Source organism: Clarias gariepinus, chromosome 22 (genome assembly GCF_024256425.1).
Source record: "Clarias gariepinus isolate MV-2021 ecotype Netherlands chromosome 22, CGAR_prim_01v2, whole genome shotgun sequence".
Taxonomy (NCBI): Eukaryota; Metazoa; Chordata; class Actinopteri; order Siluriformes; family Clariidae; genus Clarias; species Clarias gariepinus.
The window spans coordinates 25,644,061-25,657,536 of NC_071121.1; the positions used below are offsets into that span (position 1 = coordinate 25,644,061).

At 37.3% G+C, this 13,476-nt stretch overlaps 1 protein-coding gene across 1 annotated transcript; it reads right to left on the reverse strand.

Annotated features, from left to right (window-relative positions):
- Nucleotides 1-228: 228 nt before the first annotated feature.
- Nucleotides 229-13,038, reverse strand: LOC128510378 (fibronectin type III domain-containing protein 7-like). Its single transcript, XM_053482608.1, has 13 exons — nt 13,029-13,038; nt 12,129-12,392; nt 11,568-11,828; nt 9,961-10,218; nt 8,119-8,373; nt 7,183-7,437; nt 6,823-7,083; nt 6,472-6,729; nt 6,126-6,380; nt 5,710-5,970; nt 4,275-4,304; nt 2,310-2,347; nt 229-880 (listed from the first exon to the last, which is right to left on the reverse strand). Exons 1-12 carry the CDS (start codon nt 13,036-13,038, stop codon nt 2,316-2,318), a joined length of 2,400 nt encoding a protein of 799 aa, XP_053338583.1. The 3' UTR covers nt 229-880; nt 2,310-2,315.
- Between the last annotated feature and the right edge of the window lie 438 nt (nt 13,039-13,476).

The following is a 13,476-nucleotide window of genomic DNA, read 5'->3' on the forward strand; positions in this document are numbered from 1 at the left end:
CTCCTGTTAATCAAATTAAGTGCTTGCTTATGCTTTACACTTTATCCCATCTATGTAATCATGTTATTTTTCTTCATTACCTGGACATATGGTACATCATAGAGAACTTAAAGAAGAAATGAAAGATAAGACAACACAACAGTGAATGTTCATGAATTTATTTTATACTAATAGATATAATAATTTTGTAATCACATCCAAAGAAAGTAAATATGCAGTGTTTATAAAGTAAAAACAGTTCTTTCCTTTGGAGGCACAAGACATTAGAAAGGTGTCCTAAAATTTTTAAGTTAATGCGATTTTAAAACATAATTATATCTCAAATCAATGCATTGACATTTGCCATTATAAGTTGGATCTTTTTGTTAACTTTTATTTTTCTTTATTAATTTTTTTGCTAGACTTTACTTTATAATATCCAAACAAATATTTCTGGCTTTAATAGAACGAAGTAAAAAATGGCCATTACCCTGAGAACATTTTGGGATACCTGAATCAAGTGCACTTTAATTTAATCTGGTAAATTACAGTTTTTCTACAGACCTAGGCAAAGTAAAATTATACTCCATGCTAAGTCTGAGTGACCCGACACACAAACACGCAAACCTTTAGACTTCATTTCATGTACATACTGTAACATTACAATACACTGACTCTACATGCTTTGGGGTAGCTAATCTGAATCTTTAAATGCGTGCATTAAATGGCTTTAAACATTTTTAAATACAATGTGTCTAGAATTAAGGCACATATACTTGTATCAATAAATCGATACATGTATATTTTAATTAGTGTATCTTTTGATCTGTAAATGTGGGGTGGAGGATGTGGAGAAGAGTGCAGTTGTGCTCTTTGTTTGGAGAGTGGATGTCAGATGAAGCTGTGTGGGAGAAAAACAACAACATGTGTTTAAGACATACAGGATAACTTGGTCTGCAAGCGTTTTGATATACGAGTACTGTAGTACATATACGTTTTGTCTGCTGAGCGCCACATATTCACACCTGAGCCAATGGTTCTTCTCTCTCTCGCACTGTGGGATTGTGGGTAATCATCTCTTATACTCAGTCTCAGTGCGCGTGCGTCTGAGAACTTATAGTGAACATAATGCTTGTATATCAAAGCACTCATGTAATATCAAAAGAATTTTCCCATAATGGGAATGTCGATGATTCGTTCCATAACCTAAAAATATTCATATAAAAATAAACGGAAACACTGCACTGTCTGGAATCTTCTTTAACAAGGAACCTCTCTAATGACACTTGCTGTTGTCTACTTTTGCCTTCACATGCATATGAACTATATTACCCCTATAAATGCTTAATCTAATTGTTTCTCTCTTCTCAAAATAAATGCATTTTTTCTGCCATTTGAGGGTAAAATTAGGTGACGTGACGAGTTTACAGAAAAGAACATTTAGCTTTCCTTCGTGATCAGTAAACTCTGTGAGAACAAACATCTCTCCTTAAATTAACTTTACTTCATACATACTGTAGTAAAGCATTTAACCAATCAGAGATGAGACCGAACCAATCATAACACAGAAGGTGTGATTTATTGGAAAAGATGAAAAGCCTAATCTAACCTCAATGTAGGAGAAAAAACGTTTTATGTAACTTGAAATGTTTTATTCCTCATATAATTTGCCAATCAATACAGTACAGTATAATATAATACGTCATTAGAGCCATTGTAGAACGTTCACAAAACCAGCTCTACATTACCAGACGTACTGTAGTCATTTCCTCCCCAGCCTCTTTTCATTTCTCTCTCCTTAAGTTAAAAGTCATGTTACCCAGAAAATACAATGAGTACTCATCACAAGGTCACGGTCCCTGAAGACTTTCTTATAGTGGAAAACCTTCTCACTCTTACAAAGCGCTGACACTTGAGACTTCCTTCTTAAGGGCTAAATAAATAAACATATTTATCCTTAAATGTAATTTATTTACACAACGAATTCATCCTTACAAACCCCAATTAATGAGCTTTTCCGATTTGTTAGTGCAAATCAGTTTCCCTTGTCTAGTTATTATCTAATGTTAAATGTTGTAAGTGTTGTGCACCTACTTTAAATACCTCTGAAATACTACTCTTATGAATTATTGCCATGTTCACAAAGGCTCTTGTTGGCATAAATGTGATCAGATACACCAGCAGACAAAAAGCACTGTTTATTCATAAAAGATTTTTCTCAGGCAATAGGATGCATTAGATATCAGCTGATTGTGTGCTGTGGAAGGATCAAAGTTCAGAATTGTTTGTTATTATTATCTTTTTGTTGTTGTTATAAATTCTGTGCTTACCGTTTGCTAATCCAGACTCCTCTTGCCTCGATAAAGTACTGAAAATATCAGAGGAAAAGAAAGAAAGTTACAAATTGAAATTTACAAACTGAGAAAAATTATTACAATATATAATCATAATTAAATTATAGGCAGAATTTCTATAAAAGTTAAACAAAAAAATAACAGTTAATAATGTTACAAATTTCTATTGATATTGATATGTAAATATTATTTTTAAAAAAGTACAATATCAAAAATAGAATATTTTATAATTGTATATATTTATACTTTTGTAATTTATAAAATATAAAAATGTATATTATAACCCTTCTATCATGTTCATATATACAGTGGTGTTCAAAATAATAGCAGTGTGTTTAAAAAAGTGAGTAAAGCTCCATATCCATATAATAACTTTTAATTTAAATCACATAAATGCACTGGACACCCTGCACATTTTATTCTGAATCACAACATGAAGAAAAATGTGCTAAATTGATTATCAGTTTAATGTAAGTGAAGAAAAAACAATATTAGTCTGTTAAAAAAAATAGCAGTTTCATCACTCATGTTTACAAAGTGATGAATTTACCGTTTAAACAAAAATGTTTAATCTTTCTTGTGCATCTCTGAACTAATATTTAGTTGTATAACCATGCTTTCTGAGAACTGCTTCACATATGTGACGACTGTACTACACGCCACAATTCCTCTGCTGTTCCTGGTTTTGCCTCAGAAACAGCATTTTTAATGTCAGCCCACAGGTTTCCTATTGGATTAGGGTCTGGGGATTGGGCTGGCCACTCCATAACGTTAATCTTGTTGGTCTGGAACCAAGATGCTGCTCGCTTACTGGTGTGTTCGGGGTCGTTGTCTTGTTGAAACACCCATTTCAAGGGCATTTCCTTTTCGGCATAAGGCAACGTGACCTCTTTAAGTATTCTGATATACTCAAATTGATCCATGATCCCTGAAATGTGATAAATAGACCCAACACCATAGTACGAGAAGCGTCCCTACAGTATATCATGATGCTTGTCCCTCCATGCTTCACTCTCTGTGTACTGAGTGTACTGTGTGTGTACTGTGGCTTGAATTCAATGTTTGGGGGCCTGACAAACTGTCTGCGGCCTCTAGACCCAAAAAGATCAATCTTGCTTTCATCAGTCCACTAAATATTGCACCATTTCTCTTTAGGCCAGGCAATGTGTTCTTTGGCAAACTGTAACCTCTTCAGCACGTGTCTTTTCTTCAACAATGGGACTTTGCGGGGGCTTCTTGCTGATAGCTTGACATCACATAGCCGTCTTCTAATAGTAACAGTACTAACCAGTAACTTTAGATGTTCTTTGAGTCGCTTTTGTTATTCTTCGATCCATTCAAATGGTAGTTTTCCATTTTCTTCCACGTCTTTCTGGTTTTGGTTTCCATTTTAAAGCTTAAAAATTATTTGGTATCATTTTAGCAGAGCAGTCTATCATTTTCTGCACTTATGTTTTTTTCCATCTCTAATCAACTTTTGAACCAAAGTAAGCTGTTGTTCTGAACAATGTATGGACGACCCATTTTACTCTGATTTTCAGAGAGGAATGCACAGGACAATCTTTTCTGCATTTATCCTTAAATAAGGGGAACTTGTTTGACGCCTGTTTGTAACAAAATATTTTACCTTTCTAATTGAACTCCACACTGCTATTTTTTTAAACAGACTAATATTTGTTTTTCTTCACTTACATTAAACTAATAATATATTTAGCACATTTTTCTTTATGTTGTGATTCAGAATAGAGCGTGCTGTGTGTCCAATGCATTTATGTGATTTAAATTTATACCTATATATATGTATATAAATTTACCTATATTTTTATAGGTAACATATTACTACAAATATATATATATATATATATATATATATATATTTTATATATATAATATATACAATTATATTAAATTATTTGTAGTAACATATTTGCAAGGACTTACCCATTCCGAGATCTGTGCCTGAGCAATAAACTGAAAGAAATTAGAGGAAATAATCAGCCTCAAGTCACTCTTTTAAAGAACTGAACATTGGGTAAAATATGACATTTACAAAATCGTTACTCCATATGGCTACGTTCACATTACAAGCCACATTGTCTAATTCTAAAAAAAAAACTTCTCTATCAGATTGGATTTGCATGTCACGACGGCTTATAGTCATGATTACAAGTGACTTTTATCTGACTCTAACGTGGACCCGTCTGTCCTCTAACACAGCACGCACGCGCACATCGAGACGTTTTTGCTTAGATCAGTTAAAACACCTCGTTTTAGCTGTTTTAGCAGATATTGCTAAAACTGCTGCCGGTGCTAACTGATGACGTCAGCAAGCGCCCCATGAATGTACGAAAAGTCACATGAATTCTATGTCCAATCTAGGATCACATACGAAAGATCTGATCTAAAAAACATTTCAGTCAAAAGTCACTTCAGGCTGGTTTTTACATCTGAGTTTACAGCTGCTAAATTGGTTTCTTTGTTTAACAAAATCGAGTTAAAAAGGTCAGAAAAACCTTCCACTGAGTGGAAGAGCGAGAACACAGGAGAGCGCTCTTTTACCGTTTAGTCATCGTTTTGTTGGTCTCAGCTCTCCCTGAGCTTTGCCTTTTATGGAGTTTTGTAAGTGGACTGACTTTGATTTGGTTTATTATATTATTGGTAACTTTAACAGATTCGTGTGATTTTATTTTTTGTGTAAGCTAAACCTATCTAGATTTTTTTGATGGATTTTACAAAAGTCACAGAAGGGTACAATTCCAGTTTGAAGGTCTTCATCTGTAGATACAAAAAAAAGGTTTCTGATAGAGCGCATTTGCATTTAGTGACGCCTACAAAACTCCATAAAAGGTCAAGAAAAAAAGACGGCTTAGAGCATGGAATGAGTGGTAATGGTAAAGACTAAAAGACAGAAATTGAATTTATTTTCCATCCCATTGAAGCTATTTATCAATATATAATTAAAATTTTAACAACAATTTGCAAGCATCAACTCAGTGAGAGGTTTTTTATCCTCCATTTATACATAGCTATTTCTATTGACATAATTCAATGTACTGTAGTTGATGTATCCTATTTTATGAATTTGTATTAATTGTTCCATTTAAAAAACAAATTTTATAATTTGAAGTCTGGGTTTATGTTTGTTCATTATGTTATGCATCATACACAACTTTAAAAAAAGGCTTTATAAACAGGGCCCAGCGTGTGAATTATTAACAAGTAAATAGAATAATATTACAATCTGATTCACACAAAGCACAAAATGTGAAATGCCAAACATGCCTTGGGAAATCGACTACATCTTAAGGAACATAGCATCATCTCGACTTCACACAGCAACTTTTCGATCATAACATAAAGAGTAAAATGATCTTACCCGAGTACCTCCTGCTGGGACAGAACAGCACCATGGTTCCGTCTGGGTTTACAGGTGCCACAATGACTGTGTACACATCACCACAGGTGACCTCGGACACGTCGCACATGCTCTGTCCCGGTGCGGAGCTGCAGGAATGGGTGCGGCCTCCACCTCTCACCTGGGCCGTGAAGTTGCCGATAGGGTTCGAGGACCACCACGACACACGCAGGGTGTTATTATAGCGTGTGTAAAGACGAATTCTTGAAGGACAGCACTCACCTGGATAAAGAGTTGGACTTCTTTATTAATCTTAAAGCAGAAAGCACTCATTTTGCCTATACAGGCCCAAGCACCTACATCCTTAACACCATCAATATTAAAATTACGAGCCCAATAGTGATTTTCTTTTAAAGCAACAGAGCCATGTAACTCACTGGTGGAGAAGCCGTGGTACGTGCATACCGCTGTGTTGCCCATGGAGCTGATGGCCTTTAGTGTGACAGTGTAGTTTGTTCCACAAGTCATGCATCCCATCAGGCACTTGGTCTGCGTGGTATGACATGTCGCGTTGCCCCGTGACGAGGTCAACGATGCCATAAAGGACTGAGCTCCTTCAGCTACTGACCAGGTGACATCACTCATCGCCTGGGTCACCTGACTGACGTTTAAAGTGGCTGGACAGCACGGAGCTGGAGACCGAGGAGACAAAGACTCAGCAGGCTAAACTCTCAAATGGCTCAGAAAATCAATTTAGCCAAACTCCACTGACACTTAAATTACCTGTCTGGAAGGACACGCTGTAACTGGGGATGCTCAGACCGGCAGGTGTGGAGGCGATTGCGGTGACTTGATAGGAGGAGCCACAAGATAATCCGTTCACCTGACAGGATGTCATGCTTGATTGACAGCTAAAGGGGCTTCTTTCTGATCCAATCACGTTAACCGTGTAGTTGGCAGCTTTGTTAGCGGACGTCCAGGAGATGTTAAAGGACGAGGAGTTACTTGGACTTACGGTCACTTGCTCAGGCATACATGGAGCTTTAAGAGAGAGAGAGAGAGAGAGAAAGAGTGAGAGGGAAATTTTCTGAACGAGAATGTAGAGAAAAACAATAGAGTGTGTGTTTATTTTACCTGTTTCTTGTGTCTGGGGCCTGCAGGAGCGATTACACCCTCGTGCTTCATTGCATGGAAAGACGTAGACATTGTACTTGGTGTTGCAGTTGAGGGCAGAGAGCACACACTCCGGTGAGGTGTCATTACACAGCACTGTGCGGTTAGATGGGTCTACAGCTCGCACCTCATACATGTCTGCCCCTCGCACCACCGTCCACGTGATCAGCAGGGACTCCCAGGAAATCTCTGACACAGTAGTGTTCTCTGAGCAGCATGGCACTATAAGGAAGATATGAATGAAATGAAAAAACGAATTGTGAAAAAATACATTGTTTCAGATGGGATGTTTTTTGTTTTTTTTTGGTGGATTTTACGTACAGGTGGTTTGATTCAAGACTTGACCCGGAGGACTGGTTCCAGCTTGGTTGTTAGCAAACACGCTCATGATGTAGGAGTAGCCACACTGGCAGCTGAAGTTACAGGAGGTGCCTGTGGAGTTGCACATCTCTTCGATTCCATCGTCTCGTTTGCTGAAGGCAGTGTAATAGTCCACGTAGAACACAGAGTTCCAGGACAGGGAGCAGATCCCGCTTCCGAGGTCATCCACACGGACCTGCTCTGGAGGACACGGGACTGACGAAACAGTCGAAAACAATAGTGTCAGTGTCATAAAGTGGAAATTTTTATAATAAATAACATTTTGGTCTAGCACAGATTTTAGTATTTCTTTTATAGGGTCTGAGCAGGAAGTTTTTCCATGACACAGTCGCGCTCAGCTCACTCATTAGGGACAATCTCACAATGTCATTATTATCTAAACACATTTTTTCTTACTCATACGCACGTCCATAAATTTTCTTTTCATTTTGTGAAGCTGCTTTGAGACAATGGTTCAAGCCTCCACTTTTTTTTGTTTGTACACACTGGAGACCCATCTGAATGTCCAACGATTCAGAATTGTGTAGATCATGTCCTTTTAATATACCAAACTGGGGTGAAAAGATACGATAATGTGCAGTGTTTCAGTCTCCCATGAACATGTTTAATAATCAGGTTCCTGAATACACACTCAGCTGATTCAAAATCTGTTTGCTTAGCCAACATTGTGAAATCCACACGGTTCACACTCTAGCTAAATGCGTGACAATCTTCTGCTCCAGTCCAGTAGGAGGTGGTATTGCACTGACTGGCCAAACATTTAAAAGAAAAAGATGTGATAATCTCACAACATGCGAGTATCTGCAAAAAAACGCAAGCAGTTTGTATTTTCTGCAAAGTAGTGAATTGATTCTGCGTCCGAAAAAAAGCACTCACATGAAATGTAACTCTGCGGATCTGAGGATTGGCTTGGTCCAGCTTGGTTGAAGGCAGTAACAGAGATATTATGAATCTCTCCGCAGCTCAATGGACTCAGAGTACAGGACGTCGAGTAAGACGAGCAGTTCAGCCCAGCCGAGCTCAGGGCTACGTACTCATTGGCTCCCTGAGCAGGGTTCCAGGACACCGACCGACCCATTACATCATTCACCGTCGTGGTCAGCAGTACAATGGACTGAGGTGTAGAGGGACCTGTGGATACAGGTTTATTAAAATGTATTTTATTTATTTACGTTCTAAAGATTTTTCTAAAGGTAAAAGGTTCTAAAGGTTCTGAAGGTTCTGAAGGTCAATACACCACAGCACTGGAACTGCAAATCATAGCTAGGGGATAAATGTTGGGATTTGATCAGATGGTTGGGCCTTGTGATCTTCGATTTAATGTTCATTGTCTGATTTGTCTCAAAAAGCAACATTTCTTAAAGGTTTTGAATAACTTGAATAACTACTAAAAGTATCTAACGAACACTGAAATGTTTTATAACCTTTGTGGCTAACTGTTTAAATGTTATGTCTTGTACAAGCAGTAGTCTTTATTTCTTGACAATCTTCTGCTCCAGTCCAGTAGGAGGCGGTATTGCACTGATTGGCCAAACACTCAAAAGAAGAAGATGTGATACTCTCACAAAATCTGAGTATTTGCAAGAAATGCAAGCAGTTTGTATTTTCTGCAAAATCGTGAATTGATTCTTAATCGAACAGAAGAGGATTACTGACACAATTACATTTATTTGAGTTTTGACTTTAATCTTAAAATTATGACTTTTGTTTTTCAGAATTCACATTTTTTTCTCAGAACTCTGACTTAAATACCAGATGTCTGACATTTTGCAACAAAAATTCAGACTTTTTTTTAAATAAGTGTATTGACTTGTTTCTCAGAACTTCAGACTTAAAACTCAGAATTCTGATTTGTAAACTTTTTTCCCTCAGAATATTTAACTTTATCCCAGATTTATGACTTTTATTTCCTCAGAATGCACACATTTTTTCCTCAGAACTCTTTACTGAGAACTTTGTCAGAAATCTGCATTTTAAAACAAGAATTTTGACTTTATAAAATGAGGTTTCTGACTTCTTTCTCAGAACTCTGCTATTTTACCTGGAATTCTGGCTTGAAACTCGGAATTCAGATTTTTTTTTTTTTACTTTATTTTTTTTTCTTTATTCTTAAATATGAGTTAGAAATCTTAAGTCTTAAAATTTGAGAAAAAGTATGAACTCTGAGAAAAAAATGTCAAAACTCAAATAATGTTTTTTATGGTGGCCTTAACCATAAAAAATATAAAGGCTAATCAATTTAATGGATTGAATTATCCTATAACCAGTTCATTTTCACAGTTCTACATAGTTATGTTGAATTCATAAATTTGATTTAAAAGGTGTCGAATTGTTAACAGTGCGAGGTTTATGTTAATGCCCTTGTTGAAATAGATTAATGTTTCTATAGTAAAAATTTAAACAGGGTCTGAATTGGTGGATTGGCTCTTGATTGGCTCTTTACCAAGCCTGAAACACATTTATATATAAATAATTAACATAGTGAAAAGTGAAAAACAATCAATAGAACATTTATAGAAGGAATCTCCAGTATCAGCACTTTGTATCAGTAGAAACATCAAGAACTTTTTCAGGATGAAGGAGTTTGTGGTTCTTGTTTTGTTTTATTAGGTTTACATAATATTACATGTAATGATAAATTGTACAATATGTCGGAAATAGCATTATAGCTAAGAACAGTGAAATAGAGCAAACTTCTGACCGCGTCATCTGACTTACGGGTGACCTGGCAGACGGTGTAGTCGTCCCCAGGTACGCTTAGTGGACTCCAGGCATTAGCTTTGATGCAGTAGTTAGTGCCAGCCTCCAAGTTGTTGAAGGTGACGTTGGTGTAGCTGGTGTTGAGGCGACTCTGCTGGTACGAACCATCACGGATAATGCTGATGCTGTAGAGCACGCCGTCTGGTACCGGAGCCCAGATCACCTCGATGCTGCTGTTACTGGGAGAGCTGCTGTTTAGCAGAGGAGCAGCCAACACTAATCACACACACACACACACACACACACACACACACACACACACACACACACACACAATTACATTTATACACACACAGGGGGAAGATGAAAAGAGATTGCTGATGTGATTCACTTATCAAACGTCTATTAAAAAAGCATAGAATTTAAGAAATTCCTGGAGATTTAAGTCAGTAAATAAATAAACAAACAAACGAACAAACAAACAAATTATTTTCATGCTTAGCTTGCTGTAGGCATTTGTCGCAGGCAAAATATAACACTTACGGCAGCTTAAGTTTTAGTAGCTATAAAAAGACATTTTAACTCGATAAGATAATTAATTAATTTTTAAAAATTAGCGATGGAATGCAATTGCATTTTCTGTATGTTTATAGCATCTAATATTTATATTTGTATTCAGATTTAAAGGGTTTAAAGATTTTAAAGATTTAGGTGTAACCTAAACTAGTAAGATTACTTTCTTTCTTTCTTTCTTGTATATACTATATAAACTACTGAGAAATTTTTGCAAAATAAACTGTCAGTTGGTACATTTTTAATCGGTTACATTCTTATTATTAATTTTATGATTATTCATTAACATCTTCAAAGCATTTGCCCATGTGCTACATGTGTACCATGACTTTGGTGCTTTTGTCTACTACATATTATCTAACTAATATATACTAATATACCAAGTGGAACTACTTATTAAAGAATTATATAATTGTCTTTTTTTGTCATAATTGTCCCATCATGACGATCATGCCAATAAACTAATTCAGTGCTCAGATTAATGGGTCTGCTTTGCCCATCACCAGTTTATTCCCAATGTGCTTAAATAGTGCAGTTAACACTTTAAAGTCCAACTGGACCAATACAAACACAGTGCACTCTGGGTTTTAATTCAACACTTGCGTTGTTGCTGTGTAAACCATACTTGGTCCCATTGTGTGTCTTTTCTAATGTCTGAAGTCACAGGTAGCATTTCATAATCAGAGCTCCTCCTCCATTATCACAACAATAACGGCTGCCACCCAGTCCCCTGAGACAGACTGCTGTAATCCTGAGATTCAGCTCCTTTCACCGTTTCCCTGCAGGACGAGTTCGGGTGCTGTAACTTTAGAGCAACCACCTGATGGTAGGTATTACAGAAGCCATGTAAAAAATAGCTATGCCCAGGAGGTCAAATATGAGCCACATCCTGATTCCTCTTTTTAACTCAGCGAGGAGATCAGGTGACCACCGGGGCCTGAGGCCTAGAGAATGGCCGACAGTGTGCGTGCATGAATGGGCCGTTTCTTTAGACCAAAGGGGGATTTTCTTTCTTTCTTTTTTTTCGAGTGTGGACAGAGAAGGAAAAATACCTGTCTTTGCTTGGACTGAGAATGAAGGCTGGCTTCTGCCACCACTGTTGACGGACATGACGCTCAGAGTGTAGTTGGTGTAAGGCTGCAAGCCGGACACCGTTCCTGGAGAGCCTGGCACAGACGTCTCGGATACGATAAAGCCTTTACTGGTCTCGGTCCGTAGGATGTAGGAGGACGCACCTAAGACTTGGGTGAACTCCACCGTGATTCTTTGGCTCTGTTTCGAGGAAGCCGCTGTGATGGTGGGGATGTCAGGAGCTGGAAAATGATACACAGTAATGTCTTTAGTACTATGTTGTTGATAAAAAAATATATAAAAACTTCAACAATAGGCTTTGCTTTCTTTGAATTAAGCGTAAAAAATAGTAGATGCTTCTAGGCCGTAATAAAGAAGTGCTCGAATAATTTTTGTTTGTTTTTTGATTGCCATGACAAGATAAACAAAGAGCTAAAAATCCCCAAAACTTGAAATTAGTAATTAACTCTTTATATCATATAGTTGAATAAGCTGAAAAAATGAGTTTTTTTATCTTAAATAAATAAAAATAATGTGCATACCAGTCAATCCGTCCACGCTGTTTTGAGCCAGCACTCTCATAGAACCGTCCAGTGCCTCCACCGTGAAAGTGTAAGCGGTGTTGGGGGACAGGGTGTTGATGGAGCCCATGACGGTGTTTTGGCTAAAGCTGCTGAAGACGGACGGATTGGGAGAATTCCGAGGCGACGCTGTGAGTCGGTACGAAGACGAGCCATCCTGTGTACTCCAGCTCAGCACTGCACTTTTAGAGGTGACTGTGTACACTCTGACAGTTAGATTAGATCCTGAGGGATGAGACAGAGTGACCCAGGGAAAGACAAGGATAGAGACAAGGAGAGAGAGAGAGAGAGAGAGAGAGAGAGAGAAAGAGACAGATAAAAATGGAGATACACAAATGGAGGAATGCAAAGAGAAATATGGTGAGAGATGTGGAACAAGACCAGGGGACAGAATCATACATAACAGGTAAAGTGAGATGTAGAGAGAGAGAGAGAATTAAAGGGAGACATGGAGACAAAGATGGAGAGATACACAGAGACAAGCGAAGTAATATTGAGGAAAAAATGGAAAGAGACAAGGAGAGAGACATGAAGAGAGACACCGAGATAAAAATGAATGCAAAGAGAAAGATGGAGAGACACAGAACAAGACCAAGAGACAAATACATAGATAAAACAGAGACACATGGAGAGAGACGTAGAAAGAGACACGAAGGGAGACACAGAAAAAAAATGGAGAGAAAAAGATGGATGGAGACAGAGCGCGAGAGAAAGAGAGAGACACAGTGTGAGAGACACATATAACACAGACAGGGCAGTAGTGTTGCATTTAATACTCCGAGCCAACAAATTCACAAAGATGTAAGAGAACTCTAATGGCAATATAAACTCTTAAATGTATAAATTTATCATAAGTATTACCATCATACATGTATCCTTGTATTTTATTTATTTATTTATTTATTATTAATCCAGTATATATTTTTTGGGTAAAAAAAAAAACCCTGATTCTTACCTTGAACAACGTTCTGCAAACATAAAAGGTTGAAAATAAAGGAGAATATAAATAATTTTTCAACCACAGCATCAATTCACATATTAAATGATTTATTATTCTTAATAATTCCAAACATACCTGAGCAACAATTCCATGTAAAAGCACAAACAATGTCACACCAACGAGTCCCATTTTTTTTTTTAAAGCTGTTTTATTATCCGTGCTCTATCTTTCTTTCACTCGTCTTACAATTCAGTATGTATGGCTTTTTTTGCACTTGCTGCCTCATTGAAATACTGGATGGTGGCCCTGCCCACTGGGCGAGCCAACCAATCACAGGTAAAGAAGTTCAACACCTATAGGCAGGTGTAC

What these genes read in the sequence shown, in the direction of transcription:
- LOC128510378 (XM_053482608.1), bottom strand. An exon ending in CAGCGTGGACGGATTGACTG is followed by an intron (nt 11,829 to 12,128) that starts GTATGCACATTA and finishes ATCATTTTCCAG; the next exon opens with CTCCTGACATCCCCACCATC. An exon ending in GTACCACGGCTTCTCCACCA is followed by an intron (nt 5,971 to 6,125) that starts GTGAGTTACATG and finishes CTCTTTATCCAG; the next exon opens with GTGAGTGCTGTCCTTCAAGA.